At 49.4% G+C, this 16,967-nt stretch overlaps 2 protein-coding genes and 1 pseudogene across 3 annotated transcripts in view; 2 read left to right on the top strand and 1 right to left on the bottom strand.

The window, feature by feature from the left end:
• Positions 1-77: 77 nt before the first annotated feature.
• Positions 78-3,833, bottom strand: TMED1 (transmembrane p24 trafficking protein 1). Of its 2 annotated transcripts, none has more exon segments than NM_001132885.2 (4): positions 78-853; positions 2,563-2,746; positions 2,885-2,982; positions 3,640-3,833. In NM_001132885.2, coding segments are annotated over 4 exon segments (684 nt in total). In that variant the 5' UTR covers positions 3,823-3,833; the 3' UTR covers positions 78-634.
• Positions 3,834-3,921: 88 nt separating this feature from the next.
• C20H19orf38 (chromosome 20 C19orf38 homolog) overlaps positions 3,922-16,967 on the top strand; it is a 36,121-nt gene continuing 23,075 nt past the window's right edge. The window contains exon 1 of the mRNA XM_024237592.3: positions 3,922-4,404. The gene's annotated coding sequence lies outside the window, so the exon portion shown is untranslated. The remainder of the gene's footprint in view (positions 4,405-16,967) is intronic.
• Positions 11,212-13,081, top strand: LOC112130141 (protein Hikeshi-like; annotated as a pseudogene).

Here is a 16,967-nt window from a genome sequence, read left to right on the forward strand (position 1 = left end):
TCCCACTTGTCTGGCTGCCCCCTCACGGGCTGGTCTGTCCTGGCTGGTGTCCCTGAGCCCCAATCAGCAGGCTCTTGTGATTTTCTGACCATAATTTATTGACTCCAGTGCCCAGGCCACACCACTCTTTGTTCCAGGAGGCTTCTGCCTAGACTTTGGCCGGGCCATCCCTCATGCCTGTGTGGGGCCCCTGCAGGAGAGGGGCCAGGGCAGGTGGTCTTCCAGGCCCCCTTCCTGGCATTCTGTTACCAGACCTCAACCTGGCTTGGAGGGCCCAGGTTTCCTTGTTAGGCCCTGCCCCGCACCAGGCAACGCTAACACAGGATGGGAGGCTTAGGCTAAGGCACATTTACAGTAGAGGGGCCAGAAAATCCGAGGCTCACGTTCCAACGCTGCAGTGCCCACCATGTGAGATTTCCAGGACCGTCGGTGCAGCCGCTGAGCTGTCCCTTCTACAAGCCAGAGGTGTTCCCTGCCCGCTGAGGACGGAAGAAGATTCATGGGGCCAGACTGCAGGCCCCGACTGCACACTCCCGTTTTGGCAGGAAACTAAAATTGGGGAGGGACCCCCAAGTCTCATATGCACACACCCTGCTGCCCCTCCTTCGTCCCGTTCTTCCTTCCATGGCAGGGGCTACGTGGGCACCGGGCGCTTGTCCTGGAAGAAGCGCTTGAGCGTGCAGACCTGCAGCACAGCCACCAGCAGCAGCACTGCCACGTTGACAGCTGACCAGAAGTTGACCCGCTCCAAGTTGCCCTCTTGCAGGTTGCGGTCACGTGCCTCGAAGGCCCGCAGTAGCGTGAGCATCTGGATGCTGCGCTCCAGCCGGGTCCGCATGGTCTCAATGGACTCCTGCAGGGCAGAGGGACGGGAAGGGTCAGGCCTCCCTCCACCCATCGGGGAGCAGAGACCAAAAAAACCGGGGGATATGGAAGGAGGCTGTATTAACCCAGGGAGGTACAGCTGCAAACACAGACTTGTTCAGGCTAAGTTCAAATCCTCACCCTGCCACTCACTGGCTGTGTGACCGTGAGCAACTTAATTAACCTATCTGAGCCTGTTTCCTCTTCTATAAGCTTCCAAATTGCTGTGAAAATTTAATGCCTAAATAAATGTACAAGGACGAGCATGGTGGCTCATGCCTATAATCCCAGCACTTTGGAAGGCTGAGGTGGGAGGATGGCTTGAGCCCAGGAGTTTGAGACCAGCCTGGGCTACATGGCAAAACCCCATCTCTACAAAAAATTAGCCAGGGGTGGTGATGTACAACTGCAATCCCAGCTACTCAGGAGGCTGAGGCAAGATTACACGTGTAATCCAAACACAGGAGGATCACTTAAACCCAGGAGTTCAAGACCACCCTAGCCAACGTGGTGAAACCTCGTCTCTACAGAAAACAAAAAATTAGTCAGGCATGGTGGTGCAAACCTGTAGTCCCACTGAGGTGGCAGGATTGCTTGAGCCCAGGAGTTTGAGGCTGCAATGGGCTATGATCACACCACTGCACTCCAGCCTGAGTGACAGAGCAAGACCTTGCCTCGCTGTAGCTCACACCTGTAATCCCAGAACTTTGGGAAGCCAAGGCAGACAGATCCCCTAAGGTCAGGAGTTCAAGACCAGCCTAGCCAACATGGTGAAACCCTGTCTCTACTAAAAATACAAAAATCAGTCAGTCAGGCGTGGTGGCGCAGCTACTCGGGAGGCTGAGGCAGGAGAATCGGCTGAACCTGGGAGGCAGAGGTTGCAGTGAGATGAGATCGTGCCACTGCAATCCAGCCTGGGTGACCAAGAGAGATCTGTTTGAAAATAAATAAGTAGTTAATTAAAATACTAATAAATGTACAGAACATATTTGCTTGTGGTTAAGAGCATAGTTGCTGAAACCAGCATGGGTTCAATACCAACTCTGCTAGTTGGTCTGTGTGGCCGTGAGTTGCTCAGCCATCCTGTATCTCACTTTTTCCACCTGTAAAATGGGGATGACTTGAGCACAGGGTCTGCTTCACAAGGTGGTTTGGAGGTTTACGGTATGTGTTATTTATGATATGAGTTCCTTAAACCTTTACACCAGGGTTTATACCTAGAAATGAACTATTTTTTTTTTTTTTTGAGACAGTTTTGCTCTTATTGCCCAGGCTGGAGTGCAATGGTGCGATCTCGGCTCACTGCAACTTCTGCCTCCCAGGTTCAACTTCCACCTCCTGGGTTCAAGTCATTCTCCGGCCTCAGCCTCCTGAGTAGCTGGGATTACAGGCGCCCGCCACCACACCCGGCTAATTTTTGTATTTTTAGTAGAGACAGGGTTTCACCATGTTGGCCAGGCTGGTCTCAAACTCCTGACCTCGGGTGATCCACCCGCCTTGGCCTCCCAAAGTGCTGGGATTACAGGCGTGAGCCACCGTGCCCGGCCTGAAATGAACTACTTATTTTAAGAGCTGCTACTGTTACTATAATTCAGTTGGGGGCACAACTACGGAGGGGAGGCTGATCAGCCCAAGGGGGGCACCCCAGGTGAATCCTAGATATCTGGAAGGAGTGGCCCCAGCAGAGCGTGGACACACCTTGATGTCCTCCATTTTAACATCCAGCATCTCCTCGGGCTCCACAGCCTCTGCCCATCCTTCGACCTCCTCGTCATCCTGGAGGCTGTCAAAGATCAGTTCAAAGAACACCAGCTTCTCGGAGATGGTGCTGAAGGAGTTGTCAAAGCACAGCTTGTAGTCCCCGGCCTCCGTTGGCTCCACCCTGGGCAGACAGACACACAGACATGACCCAGGGTGGCCAGCCAGCCGACTCAGTGGGGCAGTCAGGGCGGTAACTTGAGGCCGCCTGGGAAGGGCAGGGCTGTAACTGAACCCAGGCAGGCATCAGGCCTGAACTCACGTGTGTACCCCATCAGCCTTGCGGGACTCGCTGACCAACAGCACGCCCTGAGGGCTCTCCAGCGTGAAGTCCACGTCCAGTCCAGCACCTCCGATCACCTGGGGGGCAGGTAAGAGCGGGTGGAGGGCTAGCGGTAGGCCAAGGGCGCCTGCCGAAGAGGGCTACGGCTGAACCAACACTCTGATCAATACAGACCACCAAGGGCTTACCTGAACGACGGCACACCCACACCTGCCCCAACCTGTCCCAGTGGCTGCGCCCCTTGCCTCCACCCTCATTGATATGACAGCTTGGGGTCCATACTTTCAGCTGACCACGCACCTATCAAAAGTACTTAATGGACGTTTACCTGACCACGCCCCTGGTTGGCTCCGCCTCCGAAAGAGGATAGGCCCAGCCTTTTTCCTTAGTCTAACCCCCGAGAAAGGCCTGTGTCGGCAACGCCCCCGTAGTTGACCTATCAGCATTATTGCCACGCCCACTAGCGAGAGTCCTTGCCTCTCAGAGGCTCCCTATACTTATCGATGGCCCCGCCCCCTCTGGATCTCTTACTCTAGCCCCGCCTTCTTCATTACTCCCTCCCCTTCCGCTCCCACACACCGTCCCCGCCCCATCTGTCCATCTCTTTCTAGCTCCGCCCCCGCGCTCCCAAGCACGGACTCCTCCCCCTTCCTCCTAAAGCGCGCCTCGCCTTGGCCGCTTGGCCACGCCCCCTCTCCCTGACTCTGCTGGCTACCCAGCCCGCGACCCTCTACCTGGTATTCGGTCTCGAGGCTTGCGTTGGCCGGCGCGGACTGGTAGAAACACTGCTTCCTCCCCGCCGGTAACAGGAACGTGAACTCACCGTCCTGGATTGGCGGGGGCCCCGCCCCTCCCACCCCCACTGGTGGCATTAGTAGCCACAAGGCCAGGGCTAGGGCCGCGCCGGCCGCCATCATCCGGGTCACCCTCTGGTCTGCAAAGGGGTCGCGGCTCCTTTAAGCGCTGGCCCTGCCCCCGTCCTACTCGGCGGAGCTCATTGGCAGTCGCTTCTGTATGTTGTCCATAACCAGAGGTGCCAGGAGTGAAGGACCCCCCCCAGAGGGCAGGCGGCCCGAATGAATGCCTGATGTGCCCGGAAACACTCAACCGTCTAGGAATATTTTTCTCAAAGGCTTCGGCTCTCTTCTCGGCCGCAGGTGGAGGAAAATTACAGAAATAAGTGCCATGATGGCGCATCTTTTGTAAGCAGTAGCTAAGACAACTAAAGTTAGAGGCGGCAGGGTCCTTTTTAGGCACCTCCTCACGGTTTTCCCAGAGTGCGCCGCGCGTGACAACCTTTGGCGGGACCGACGGGGTGGAGTGGACCCAAAAATAGCGTCTAGGCGTGGCCCTGTACGCGACCCGTAGGGCTCGCCTATAAAAGGGCCCAGCTGGGGCGGGGCGGAGATACCTGTGGCGTCGTGTTTTGCTTGCTCTGGGAGCGTGGCCCAGGTTCGACGCCTTTTGCGCCTTAGAAGCAGCAGCGTATCAGTTTCCTCGTAAGTCGGGAGTGATGGAACAACCACCCTGTTGGGCGGCTGTGAGAATTGAGGCTTGGTTCATATTGAGCGCTCAGCTTTCCTGGCTTATAGACAGTGGAGGGGCGTGTCCCCACCATGCACCCCAAGGGTCTCAGACTCAAGAGCCAGTAGGTAAATAGAGCCATTACAGTAGCCTCGGGTCAGAAAGACGACCCAGGTAGGAAGAGGTAAGGACAGTGTGGGACTGGGAGCCACGTTGCCTGGTTCAGCTCCTGCCCCACCCATTACTTGTGGCATTCCCTCTGTTGAGCCTCAGTTTCCTCTTCTGCAAAATGGGGATAATAGGCCTACCCTACTGGGCTGTCGTTAGGATACGTGAAATGCTTGTTGAGTGCTTGCTTCCGCAGTGCGTGGCACATCACAGGCCCTCAGTAAATAATAATCTGTTATTTGGTTCCCGTCTAAACATAAACTGTGTACACGGAGATGTTTAGTCTTCAAAGATAAACCCAGAAAAGGTTGGCAGGTGATGACAAAGACCCCTCGAATACAGCTGGCTGTTGTCAGCACTTTCCTGCATTTGGAAAATTTGGGGAAGTAACTCTTTGTAATATCAGTTTGGTATTCCTTTTCACTCCAAGTTTTTCTATCATTTACACTCACTGCTTGGGCAATTTGAAATTTGAAGTAATAGTGGAGAATGGGTGACTCCTTTTTTTTTTTTTTTTTTGAGACGGAGTCTCCCTCTGTTGCCCAGAGTAGAGTGCAGTGGCGCGATCTCGGCTCACTGCAACCTCCGTCTCCTGGGGTTCCAGCGATTCTCCTGCCTCAGCCTTCCGAGTAGCTGAGACTACAGGCACATGCCACCACACCTGGCTAATTTTTTGTATTTTTAGTAGAGAGGGGGTTTCACCGTGTTAGCCAGGATGGTCTCGATCTCCTGACCTTGTGTTCCGTCCACCTCGGCCTCCCAAAGTACTGGGATTGTAGGCATGAGCCACTGCACCCGGCCGGATTTTTTTTAGGACAGGGTCTTGCTCTGTTGCCCAGGCTGGGATGCAGTGACGCCATCATGGCTCACTGCAATCTCGACCTCCTGGGCTCAAGCGTTTCTCCCACCTCAGCCTCCTGAGTAGCTGGGACTACAGGTGTACACCCCCATGCCTAACTAATTTTTTGTAGATATGAGGTTTCCCTGTGTTGCCCAGGCTGGTTTCAAACTCCTGGGCTCAAGCCATCTGCCTGCTCCCTCACCCTCCCCAAGTGTTGGGATTACTAAAATTGATTCTTTTAAATACAGTAAAATTCACATTGCATAAAATTAACCATTTTAAGGCCGGGTGCGGTGGCTTACGCCTGTAATCCCAACACTTTTGGAGGCCGAGGCAGGCGGATCATGAGGTCAGAGGATCGAGACTATCCTGGCTAACACGGTGAAACCCCGTCTCTACCAAAAATACAAAAAATTAGCCAGGCGTGGTGGTGGGCGCCTGTAGTACCAGCTACTCTGGAGGCTGAGGCAGGAGAATGGTGTGAACCTGGGAAGCGGAGCTTGCAGTGAGCCCAGATCACGCCACTGCACTCCAGCCTGGGCGACAGAGCAGGACTCCGTGTCAAAAAAAAATAACCATTTTAAAATTCACAATTCAGTGGCATTTAGTACATTTCAGCGTTGTGCAGTGACTTCTATGTAATTCCAAAACATTTTCATCGGCCCAGTAAGGATCGCTGTACCCATTAAGCAGTGATTCTGAAACGGCCTCGTTGTCTTGAGTAACACCCGGGGTTCGTTGTCGCACAGCCACGAAGAACAAGGACCAAGACACACAAAAGAGTGAGGTTGAGAACGAAAGTCTAATAGTCAACGGAGAGTATAGCTCTCTGCTACAGAGAGGAGTCCCGGAAAAATGGGTTGCTGGTCCATAGCAAAATGCAGGGGGGTTTATAGATGAGCTGGTGAGGAGACGTAGCCTGATTTACATAGGGGATGAAAAACTGGTTAGAACAGGTGTGCCATTTGCATAGGGTGCGAATTTCTGGTATCTGCTAATGTTTTATTATGCCGCCGGGGTCTCTACCTGAGCTGTGCCACATTGCCCATTTCTTTTCTTTTCCTTTTTTTTTTTTTTTTTTTTTTGAGGCAAGGTCTTGCCCTGTCACCCAGGCTGGAGTGCAGTGGCATGACCTAGGCTCACTGCAACCTCCGCCTCCCAGGTTCAAGGGATTCTCCCGCCTCAGTAGCTGGGATTACAGGTGCCTGCCACCACACCCAACTAATTTTTTGTATTTTTAGTAGAGACAGGATTTCACCATGTTGGCCAGGCTGATCTTGAACTCCTGACCTCATGATCCGCCCACCTTGGCCTCCCAAAGTGCTGGGATTACTGGCGTGAGCCACCTTGCCCAGCCCCATGTTGCCCATTTCTTAATTCCTGTACACGTGGTAGCAAAAAAGGGGAGATGGAGCCTCCGTGTTGGATATGCCTGGCTCCGAGGTAGCCCTTTTCTGTTGGTGCAGCTGCCAGCATTCCCACGTGCAAGCTTCCAGCTTCCTTATCTATGTTTGTAGCTTGAGTTTTCAGGCTGCTATTTATTAGAAAAGAAATGATATCAGGGGCTACTTTCTGTTAGAAAAGAAATTCTGCTGAGGACTCTTTGCCCTCACTATCTGCCTAAATAATTTCTTTCTATCTCCTGTATCAACTCCTCATTCCACTTTGCCCCCTGCCTCTCAACTAGCCATGTGCTTTTTGCCTCTAGGGATTTACCTACTCTGGATATTTCATATGAATAGAAGCAGACAATGTGTCACCATTTGTATTGAACTTCTTTTACTTAGCATGTTTCTAGGGTTAGACCATGTATCAATATTTAATTCCTTTTTATGGCTGAGTAGTATTTTATTGTATGCACATACCACAATCAATTTTTCTTTTGTTCTTTTTTTTTTTTTTTTTTTTTTGAGACAGTCTTGCTGTGTTACTCAAGCTGGAGTGCGGTGGTGTGATCACAGCTCACCGCACCCTCCACTTCCTGAGCTCATGTGATCCACCTCAGCCTCCCAAGTAGCTGGGACTACAGGTGCACACCACCACACCTGGCTAATTATTTTTCTGTGGATACAAGAGGTCTCCCTGTGTTACCCAGACTGGTCTTTAACTCCTGGGCTTAAGTGATTCTCCTGCCTCGGTGCCCAAAGTGCTGAGATTACAGTTGTGAGTCACTGTGCCTGGCCCCACAATTTCTTTAGCCATTCATTATTGATGGACAGTAGAGTTATTTCAACCTTTTAGCTATTGTGAGTACAGCTGCTGTTAACATGTATGTATGTGTATTTCATTACCTGCGTTCAGTTCTTTGGGGTATAGATCTCGCGGTGGAATTGCTGGATCCTATGGTATTTCTATGTTTAACTTGTTGAGGAACAACCAAAGTGTTTTCCACAGTGGCTGTGCTGTTTTCCATTCCCACCAACCAGGTGTGAGGGTTCCAGTTTCTCTACATCCTCACCAACACTTGTTACTTTGTATTTTGTTTTTTATTTTGTTTTGTTTTTGAGACAGAGTCTCACTCCTTCACTTCGGCTGGAGTGCAGTAACTGCAATCTCCATCTCCCGAGTTCAAGTGATTCTCCTGCCTCAGCCTCCCAAGTAGCTTGGATTACAGGCACGTGCCAACACACCCAGCTAATTTTTGTAATTATAATAAAGACAGGTTTTTGTTTTTGTTTTGTTTTGTTTTGTTTTGAGACGGAGTCTTGCTGTATTGCCAGGCTGGAGTACAGTGGTACGATCTTGGCTCACTGCAACCTCTGCCTCCCAGGTTCAAGTGATTCTTCTGCCTCAGCCTCCCGAGTAGGTGGGACTACGGGCGCATGCCACCATGCCCAGCTAATTTTTGTATTTTTAGTAGAGACGTGGTTTCACCATGTTGGCCAGGATAGTCTCAATCTCTTGACCTCGTGATCTGCCTGCCTCAGCCTCCCAAAGTGCTGGGATTACAGGCGTAAGCCACCGTGCCCAGCCTAGAGACAGGTTTTTGCCATGTTGGCCAAGCTGGTCTCGAACTCCTGACCTCAAGTGATCTGCCCACCTCGGCCTCCTAAAGTGCTGGGATTACAGGCGTGGGCCACTGTGCCTGGCCCTGCTTTGTATTGTATTGTTTTTGTTTTTGTTTTTTTTTATTATAGCCAACCTAGTGTATGTGCATTTCCCAAATGATTAGTAAGGTTGAGCATCTTTTTATCTGCTTCTTGCTGGTGTGTATATCTTCTTTGGAAAGGTATCCATTCATGTCTTTTGCCCATTTAAAAATTGGGTTGTTCGTCTTTTTGTTGTAGGAGGTTTTTTTTAATACATATTACAGAGAGGAAAAGATAGAAAAGTGAAACAAAAAAACTTCTCTGGCTGGGCGCTCATGGTTGTAATCCCAGCACTTTAGAAGGCTGAAGCCAGAGGATCTCTTGAACCCAGGAGTTTGAGACCAGCCTTGGCAACGTAGAGGGACTCTCCCGCTCCCACCACCATCTTTACAAAATAATAAAAAATTAGCCAGTTGTGGTGGCATGCACCTATAGGCCTAGCTACTCAGGAGGCAAAGGTGGGAGGCTCGCTTGAGCCCAGGAGTTCAAGGCTGCAGTGAGCAATGATTGTCCCACTACATTCCAGCCTGGATGACAGTGAGACCCTGTCTCATAAACACACACAAAAAAATACCCTCTCGCGGCTGGGCACGGTGGCTCACGCCTGTAATCCCAGCACTTTGGGAGGCTGAGGCGGGCGGATCACGAGGTCAGGAGATCGAGACCATCCTGGCTAACACGGTGAAACCCCATGACTACTAAAAATAAAAATAAAAAATTAGCTGGGCGTGGTGGCGGGCGCCTGTAGTCCCAGCTACTCGGGAGGTTGAGGCAGGAGAATGGCGTGAACCCAGGAGGTGGAGCTTGCAGTGAGCCGAGATCACACCAGTGCACTCCAGCCTGGGCTACAGAGCGAGACTCCGTCTCAAAACAAAAACAAAACAAAACAAAAAAATACAAAAATTAGCTGGGCATGGTGGCGCATGCCTGTAGTCCCAGCTACTCGGGAGGCTAAGGCAGGAGAATTGCTTGAACCCACGAGGCGGAGGTTGCAGTGAGCCGAGATTGCGCCATTGCACTGCAGCCTGGGCAACAGACCAAGACTCTGTCTCAAAAAATTAATTAATTAATTAATTAAACTAAATTTGCCCTCTCCCAATGTCTGCAGATCTATGAGGGGATACTCCAGGGCTTAAGCAGGATGCTAACAACTCCACCTCAGCCTTTACTTCCTGCTAATGCTAAGCCTAGAGATCAGCCAGAGGTGACAGTTTAGGGACTTTGAGGGACACGCACATCGCTTTCTAAATTCTTTGGTATAGGCCAGGCACGGTGGGTAATGCCTGTAATCCCAGTACTTTGGGAGGCTGAGGCGGGCAGATCACCTGAGGTCAGGAGTTCGAGACCAGCCTGGCAAATATGGTGAAACCCCGTCTCTACTAAAAATACAAAAATTAGCTGGGCGTGGTGGCCCATGCCTGTAGTCCCAGCTACTCAGGAGGCAGGAGAATCGCTTGAACCCAGGAGGTGAAGGTTGGAGTGAGCTGAGATCGTGCCACTGCACTCCAGCTTGGGCAACAGAGTGAGACTCCGTCTCAAAATTATTAAATAAATAAATTATTCAGTATATATGGATACTTTAGAAGGCTCTCATTGGCCAAAGAAACATTCTCGGCAGCTTTCTACCCCAGGCTTTGGTGCATCTGTGGTTTTCTTCCATCGCAATCTTTTGCTCCAGACGGGTATGGGTTCTTCCTTCCCCCTGCACTGTTTACAAGGAACGCATTCTGAGTTGAAGACAAACACCTTGAGTCAATCCTTCTGTAGCTTCTAGACATATTAGAACAGACCAACACAATATAGTCATGCCTGGCTTAACAATGGGGATACTTTTAAAAATAGGAAAAAAAAAGCCGGGCACGGTGGCTCATGCTTGTAATCCCAGCACTTTGGGAGGCTGAGGCAGGCAGATCACCTGAGGTCGGGAGTTCAAGACCAGCCTGACCAACATGGAGAAACCCCGTCTCTACTAAAAATACAAAATTAGCCGGACGTGGTGGCGCATGCCTGTAATCCCAGCTACTCGGGAAGGCTGAGGCAGGAGAATCGCTTGAACCTGAGAGGCGGAGGGCGTGATCTCAGCCATTGTACTCCAGCCTGAGCAACAAGAGTGAAAGTCCATCTCAGAAAAAGAAGAAAACAACAACAACAAAAACGGTGGCTGGGCTTGGTGGCTCACGCTTGCAATCCCACCACTTTGGGAGGCTGAGGCGGGCAGATTGCTTCCGTCCAGGAGTTGAGAACAGCCTGGGCGACATGACAAAACCACAAGACTACAGAAACTATAAAAATTAGCCGGGCATGGTGGTGTGTGCCTGTAGTCCCAATTACTCGGGAGGCTGAGGTGGGAGGATCGCCTGAGCCCAGGAGGTCCTGGCTGCAGTGAGCTATGATCACACCACAGCACTCCAGCCTGGGTGACAGAGTGAGACCCTGTCTCTTAAAAAAAAAAAAAAGTATATATATATACGTATATATATATATATATATATATATACGTGTATATATATATATATATATATATACGTGTATATATATATATATATACGTGTATATATATATATATACGTATATATATATATATATATACGTATATATATATATATATATATATATATATTTCCTAGGCTATAAGGCATGGCCTGTTGTTTCTATGATTCAAACCCCTATAGCATGTTCCTGTACTAAATTTGTAGGTAAGTGTAACAATGTATTTGTGTATCTGAACATACAATGATACAGTAAAAATATGGTAATGTCACTCATGAGAACAACATTGTATATGTGACCCATCACTGACAGAAATGTCATGTCACACATGACTTCTTTGCAATGGGGGCTGCTTTGCTCCCCACTGGTTCCGCAGGAACCAGGACTGGAAACATAGGCTGCTTTCTTCAAGACTTCCCTAGTGCTGGCGAAGGACATGGGTCCAGGGCGGGTGAAAACACCACGGAGCTTTCCTGCCATATTCAGGGTACCTTTTTCTCAATTCAGTGTTCACTTGGTTGGCACAAACTTTGATTTTCTGGCCGCACGCAGGGGCTCATGCCTATAATCCCAGCATTTTGGGAGGCCGAGGAAGCCAGATAACCTCAGGTCAGGAGTTCAAGACCTGCCTGGCCAACATGATGAAACCCCGTCTCTACTAAAAATACAAAAATTAGTCGGGTGTGGTGGCGCACGCCTGTAATCCCAGCTACTTGGGAGGCTGAGACAGGAGAATCGCCTGAACCCGAGAGGTGGAGGTTGAAGTGAGCCGAGATAGTGCCATTGCACTCCGGCCTGGGTGACAGAGCAAGATTCCGTCTCAAAACAAAAACAAAAATTAAAAAAAACTTGATTTTCCAGTGTCAAAGGACAAAATTACAGCTGAATTACAACTAATTCAGTTAAAGATCTCAATTGGCCTTATTTGTGATCATAGACTCTAGAATCAGGCAACGGTCACGAGGAAGGTCAGAAAACAGCTCAGTTTCAGTTTGGTGATGTAGAACTTTAGCATAAGTGACTTCTTTTTGATTTTTAGTCTTCTCTGTTGGGGCTCAGTGCAGAAACTTAGTCTGAAATAGTGGCCTCCAGTAATTTTTACTTAACACTAGAGCTCAGATAAAGTTGATTCTGACAGCTTTTTTTTTTTTTTTTTTTCCCCCCAAAGACAGTCTCTCTCTGTTGTCCAGGCTGGAGTGCAGTGGCACAATCTCGGCTCACTGCAACCTCTGCTTCCTGGGTTCAAGCAATTTTCTGCCTCAGCCTCCCGAGTAGCTGGGATTACAAGTGCCCATCACCATGCCTGGCTAATTTTTGTATGTTTTTTCAGTGTTTCTATGCAAGGACGGGTGCCTGGAGCTCCCCGCTCCACCATTCTCACTGGCCTCTGGTGTCTGAATGGGCGATTCATGTCCCTTGAGTAAACAAATCCAAAAACTCTCCTCCCTAATTATTCACCAAATATTTACTGAGCCTCTGACTGAATAAAACAGACACTGTCAAAGCCAGGTGGAGTGGCTCCCGTCTGTAATCCCAGCACTTTGGGCGGCCAAGTTGGGAGGATCTCTTGAGCCCAGGAGTTCCCGACTAGCCTGGGCAGCATAGTGAGATCCCATCTCTACAAAAACATTTTTTTAAAAATTAGCTGGGCATGGGAACAATCCCATTTCCTGAGGGAAGGAGGATCTGTCTACTTTTCTTATCCTGATTCAAATGGAATGCCAGTGTGGCAACTCCTAGGATTTGTCACGAATGGGAAGCCAAGTGCCGTCTTCAAAATTTCAGGTCTTAAATCTGGAGAAGGAAGCCAACAATCCTTTTGGAGCCATGAATATTGTCCGAACTCCATCTGTTGCTCAGATTGGAATTTCAGTGGAATTATTGGACAGTATGGCTCAGCAGACTCCCGTAGGTAATGCTGCTGTATCCTCAGTTGACTCATTCACTCAGGCCCAGATGGTACCAAGCCCATCTGAAATGTTCATTCCGGCAAATGTGGTTCTGAAAGGGTATGAAAACTTTCAATGACGACTAGCACAGAACCCTCTCTTTTGGAAAACATAATTTGAATAAAATACTTTTTTTTTTTTCGAGACGGAGTCTCACTCTGTCACCCAGGCTGGAGTGCAATGGTGCAACCTTGGCTCACTGCAAGCTCCGCCTCCCGGGTTCATGCCATTCTCCTGCCTCAGCCTCCTGAGTAGCTGGGACTACAGGTGTCCCCCACCATGCCTGGCTAATTTTTTGTATTTTTAGTAGAGATGGGTTTTCACCGTGTTAGTCAGGATGGTCTTGATCTCCTGACCTCGTGATCCGTCGGCCTTGGCCTCCCAAAGTGCTGGGATTACAGGCGTGAGCCACCGCGCCTGGCTAAAATAATTTTTAATGGAAAAAAAAAGTAGCTGGACATGGTGGCACACGCCTGTAGTCCCAGCAACACAGGAACCTGACTCAGGAGGATCGCTTGAGCCCAGGAGTTTGAGGCTGCAGTGAGCCACCATGACTGCACTACTGCACTCCAACCTGTGCAACAGAGAGAGACCCTGTCTCAAAAAAAAAAAAAAAAACAACCAGAATTCCAGGTTGTAGATTCCTTCACCATATTGACTCAGGATTTTTCATAGCCACTTTGCCAGCCGGGGACATCTACAGCCGGCAGTGCCCCCTACCACCCGCAGGGGCATGACACTGGAGGCACCCTGCCCACTCAGCCCACCTGTGTTATAGCTTGTACCTGCATTCGGCAGTTCTCAAGCTCTTGTCCTGCATCCAAGAAGAATGAGGAAATGCTGACAATTGAAAGGTGAGGATGGGAGGAGAATTTTTTTGAGCGACAGAACAGCTCTCAGCAAAGAGGAGATGTGGGTGTGTGGTTTATCTTTCAGTGTGGCTGGGTCTGGGGCTTTTTATGGACTCAGAATGAGGAATGTGTGCTGATTGGATTGTGAGTGTGCAAAAAAGGTTAAAGCGAAGACACCACTCAAAGGTGGGTCCAACAGTATAGAAAACCAATTAGAAAAGGGTAGGTATATGCAAATTAGGTGAAGGGTGGGGATCAGTCTGAGGAAAGCACGCCAAATAGAAGACAGATTCTCTGTCCAGTCCTTGGATTTGACTTGTAGCTTCGCTTTCAGGCTTTAAACTGTCTTTGGCTTGGAGGTGGGGTTTCACCAGGGACCTGCCCCTATCTGCCTAGGCATTTGTCTGCCTTTTGCCGCTATCAATATCAATCAAAAGCTTTCCCTGACCCTGCTGTAGCTGGGTTGAGCCCCCTCGGCCACTGCCTCTGTTACTGCACTTCACCAGTGGACTCTCCTTGTCTTCTTGTCTGACTCTTCTTCAATGCTGAGCTCCTTGAGGACAGGAGCCATTTTCATTTATCCTAATGTCTCTGGCACAATTCTGGGAACATGATGATGCTCAGTACTCAGCTGGTGGAAAAAATAAGCCAGGAATCTCTCTTAACTCCATCTCCTGTACACCCAGTATACAGCCACAGAAGTGGCTTGAATGGATGTCTTTTTTCGCTGTCAGGTCAGATGATTGAGAAATATTTATGATGTGCCAAGCATGGTGGGAGACACGGGACACTGCAGGTAACAACACAGACCCCATCCTTGTGCTCCCAGAGGAGGAGGAAAGCTGTGTTAAAATATCATGAAGGCTGGGCATGGCGGCTCATGCCTGTAATCCCAGCACTTCGGGAGGTGGGTGGATCATTTGAGGTCAGGAGTTCAAAACCAGATTGGCCAACATGGTGAAATCCTGTCTCTACTAAAAATCCAAAAATTAGCCAGCCGTAGTGGCGCATGCCTGTAATCCCAGCTACTCAGGAGGCTGAGGCAGGAGAATCACTTAAACCCGGAAGATGGAAGTTGCCGTGCAGCCGAGATTGTGCCACTGCACTCCAGCCTGGGCGACAAAGTGAGACCCTGTCTAAAAAAAAAAAAAAAAAAAGGCTGGACACGGTGGCTCACGCCTGTAATCCCAGCACTTTGGGAGGCTGAGGTGGGCGGATCACGAGGTCAGGAGTTCAAGACCAGCCTGACCAACATGGTGAAACCCTGTCTCTACTAAAAATACAAAAGTTAGCCAGGCATGGTGGCACACGTGTAATCCCCGCTACTCAGGAAGCTGAGGCAGGAGAATCGCTTGAACCCAGGAGGCGGAGTTTGCAGTGAGACGAGATCGCACCACTTCACTCCAGCCTGGGTGACAGCGAGACTCCGTCTCAAAAAAAAAAGAAAAAAAATTAAAAAGGCCAGGCGTGGTGGCTCACGCCTGTAATCCCAGCACTTTGGGAGGCCAAGGTAGGAGGATTGCTTGAGCTCAGGAGTTCATGACCAGCCTGGGCAACATAGCAAGACCCTGTCTCTGTTTTAAAAAAAAAAGAAAGGCCGAGCGCAGTGGCTCACGCCTGTAATCCCAGCACTTTGAGAGGCTGAGGTGGGCAGATCACAAGGTCAGGAGATCAAGACCATCCTGGCTAACACAGTGAAATCCCATCTCTACTAAAAAATACAAAAAATTAGCTGGGCATGGTGGCGGTTGCCTGTAGTCCCAGCTACTCGGGAGACAGGCAGGAGAATGGCATGAACCCGGGAGGTGGAGCTTGCAGTGAGCCGAGATTGCACCACTGCACTCCAGCCTGGGCGACAGAGCTAGATTCCGTCTCAAAAAAAAAAAAAACATGAAGGAGGCTGGGCGTGGTGGTGGCTCACGCCTGTAATCCCAGCACTTTGGGAGCCCAAGGTGGGAGGTTTACTTGAGCCCAGGAGTTCAAGACCAGCTAGGCAATGTAGTGAGACCCTGTCTCTACAAAAAAAAAAAAAAAAAAAATTTAATTAGCCAGCTGCAGTGCATGCCTGTGGTCCCAGCTACTTGGAAGGCTGAGGTGGGAGGATCACTTGAGCCTGAGAGATGGAGGCTGCAGTGAGCCATGATCGTACCACTGCACTCCAGCAGCCTGGGCAAGAAAGCAAGACCTTGTCTCCACAAAAAAAAAAAAAAAAAAGCATGAGGATGAATTCAATAAATTCAAGAATATTCTGTGAACTACCTTGACCAAATTGTATTAATATTTAGAGAATATTATACCAAACAACTACGCTACTTGAATTTCTAGCGTACGTACAATGTGGATCAAGATACCCTGCACCATTCTAAAAAGTCAATACATTTCAAAGCATTGAAATTATATGGGGTATATTCCCTGACCACAAAGGAGTTAAAAATCATTAACAGTAAGCTGCCCCCCAAAAAGCCCAAATACTTGGGCATTAAGCAACACACATATTCTCTGGATCATAGAAAAAAAAGCACAATCGAAATAAGCAAATATTTTTAACTTAATGACGCTCAATATATGAAAATGTGTGGCATGCAGTTAAAACAATTCTTGGAGGGAAAGGTGTGCCTTTAAATGCTTATATTAGAAGATAAAGGTGGGCCGGGGGTGATGGCTCACGCCTGTAATCCCAGCACTTTGGGAGGCCGAGGCGGGCAGATCATGAGGTCAGGAGATCAAGACCATCCTGGCTAACACAGTGAAACCCCGTCTCTACTAAAAATACAAAAAATTAGCCCTGCGTGGTGACAGGCGCCTGTAGTCCCAGCTACTCAGGAGTCTGAGGCAGGAGAATGGCGTGAACTTGGGAGGCAGAGCTTGCAGTGAGCCGAGATCACGCCACTGCACTCCAGCCTGGGCGACAGAGCAAAACTCTGTCAAAAAAAATAAAAAGATAAAGGTTTAAAGTTAATGAGCTGTCTGTAATCCCAGCTCTTTGGGAGGCTGAGTCAGGAGGATTGCTGGAGCCCAGAAGTCCAAGATCAGGCTGGGTAACATAATGGGACCCTGTCTCTACAATTTTTTTTTTTTTTTTCCAAATTAGCCAGGTGTGGTGGTGGACACTTGTAGTCCCAGCTACTCAGGAGGCTGAGATGGGATAAT

Source organism: Pongo abelii, chromosome 20 (assembly GCF_028885655.2).
Source record: "Pongo abelii isolate AG06213 chromosome 20, NHGRI_mPonAbe1-v2.0_pri, whole genome shotgun sequence".
NCBI classification, from domain to species: Eukaryota; Metazoa; Chordata; class Mammalia; order Primates; family Hominidae; genus Pongo; species Pongo abelii.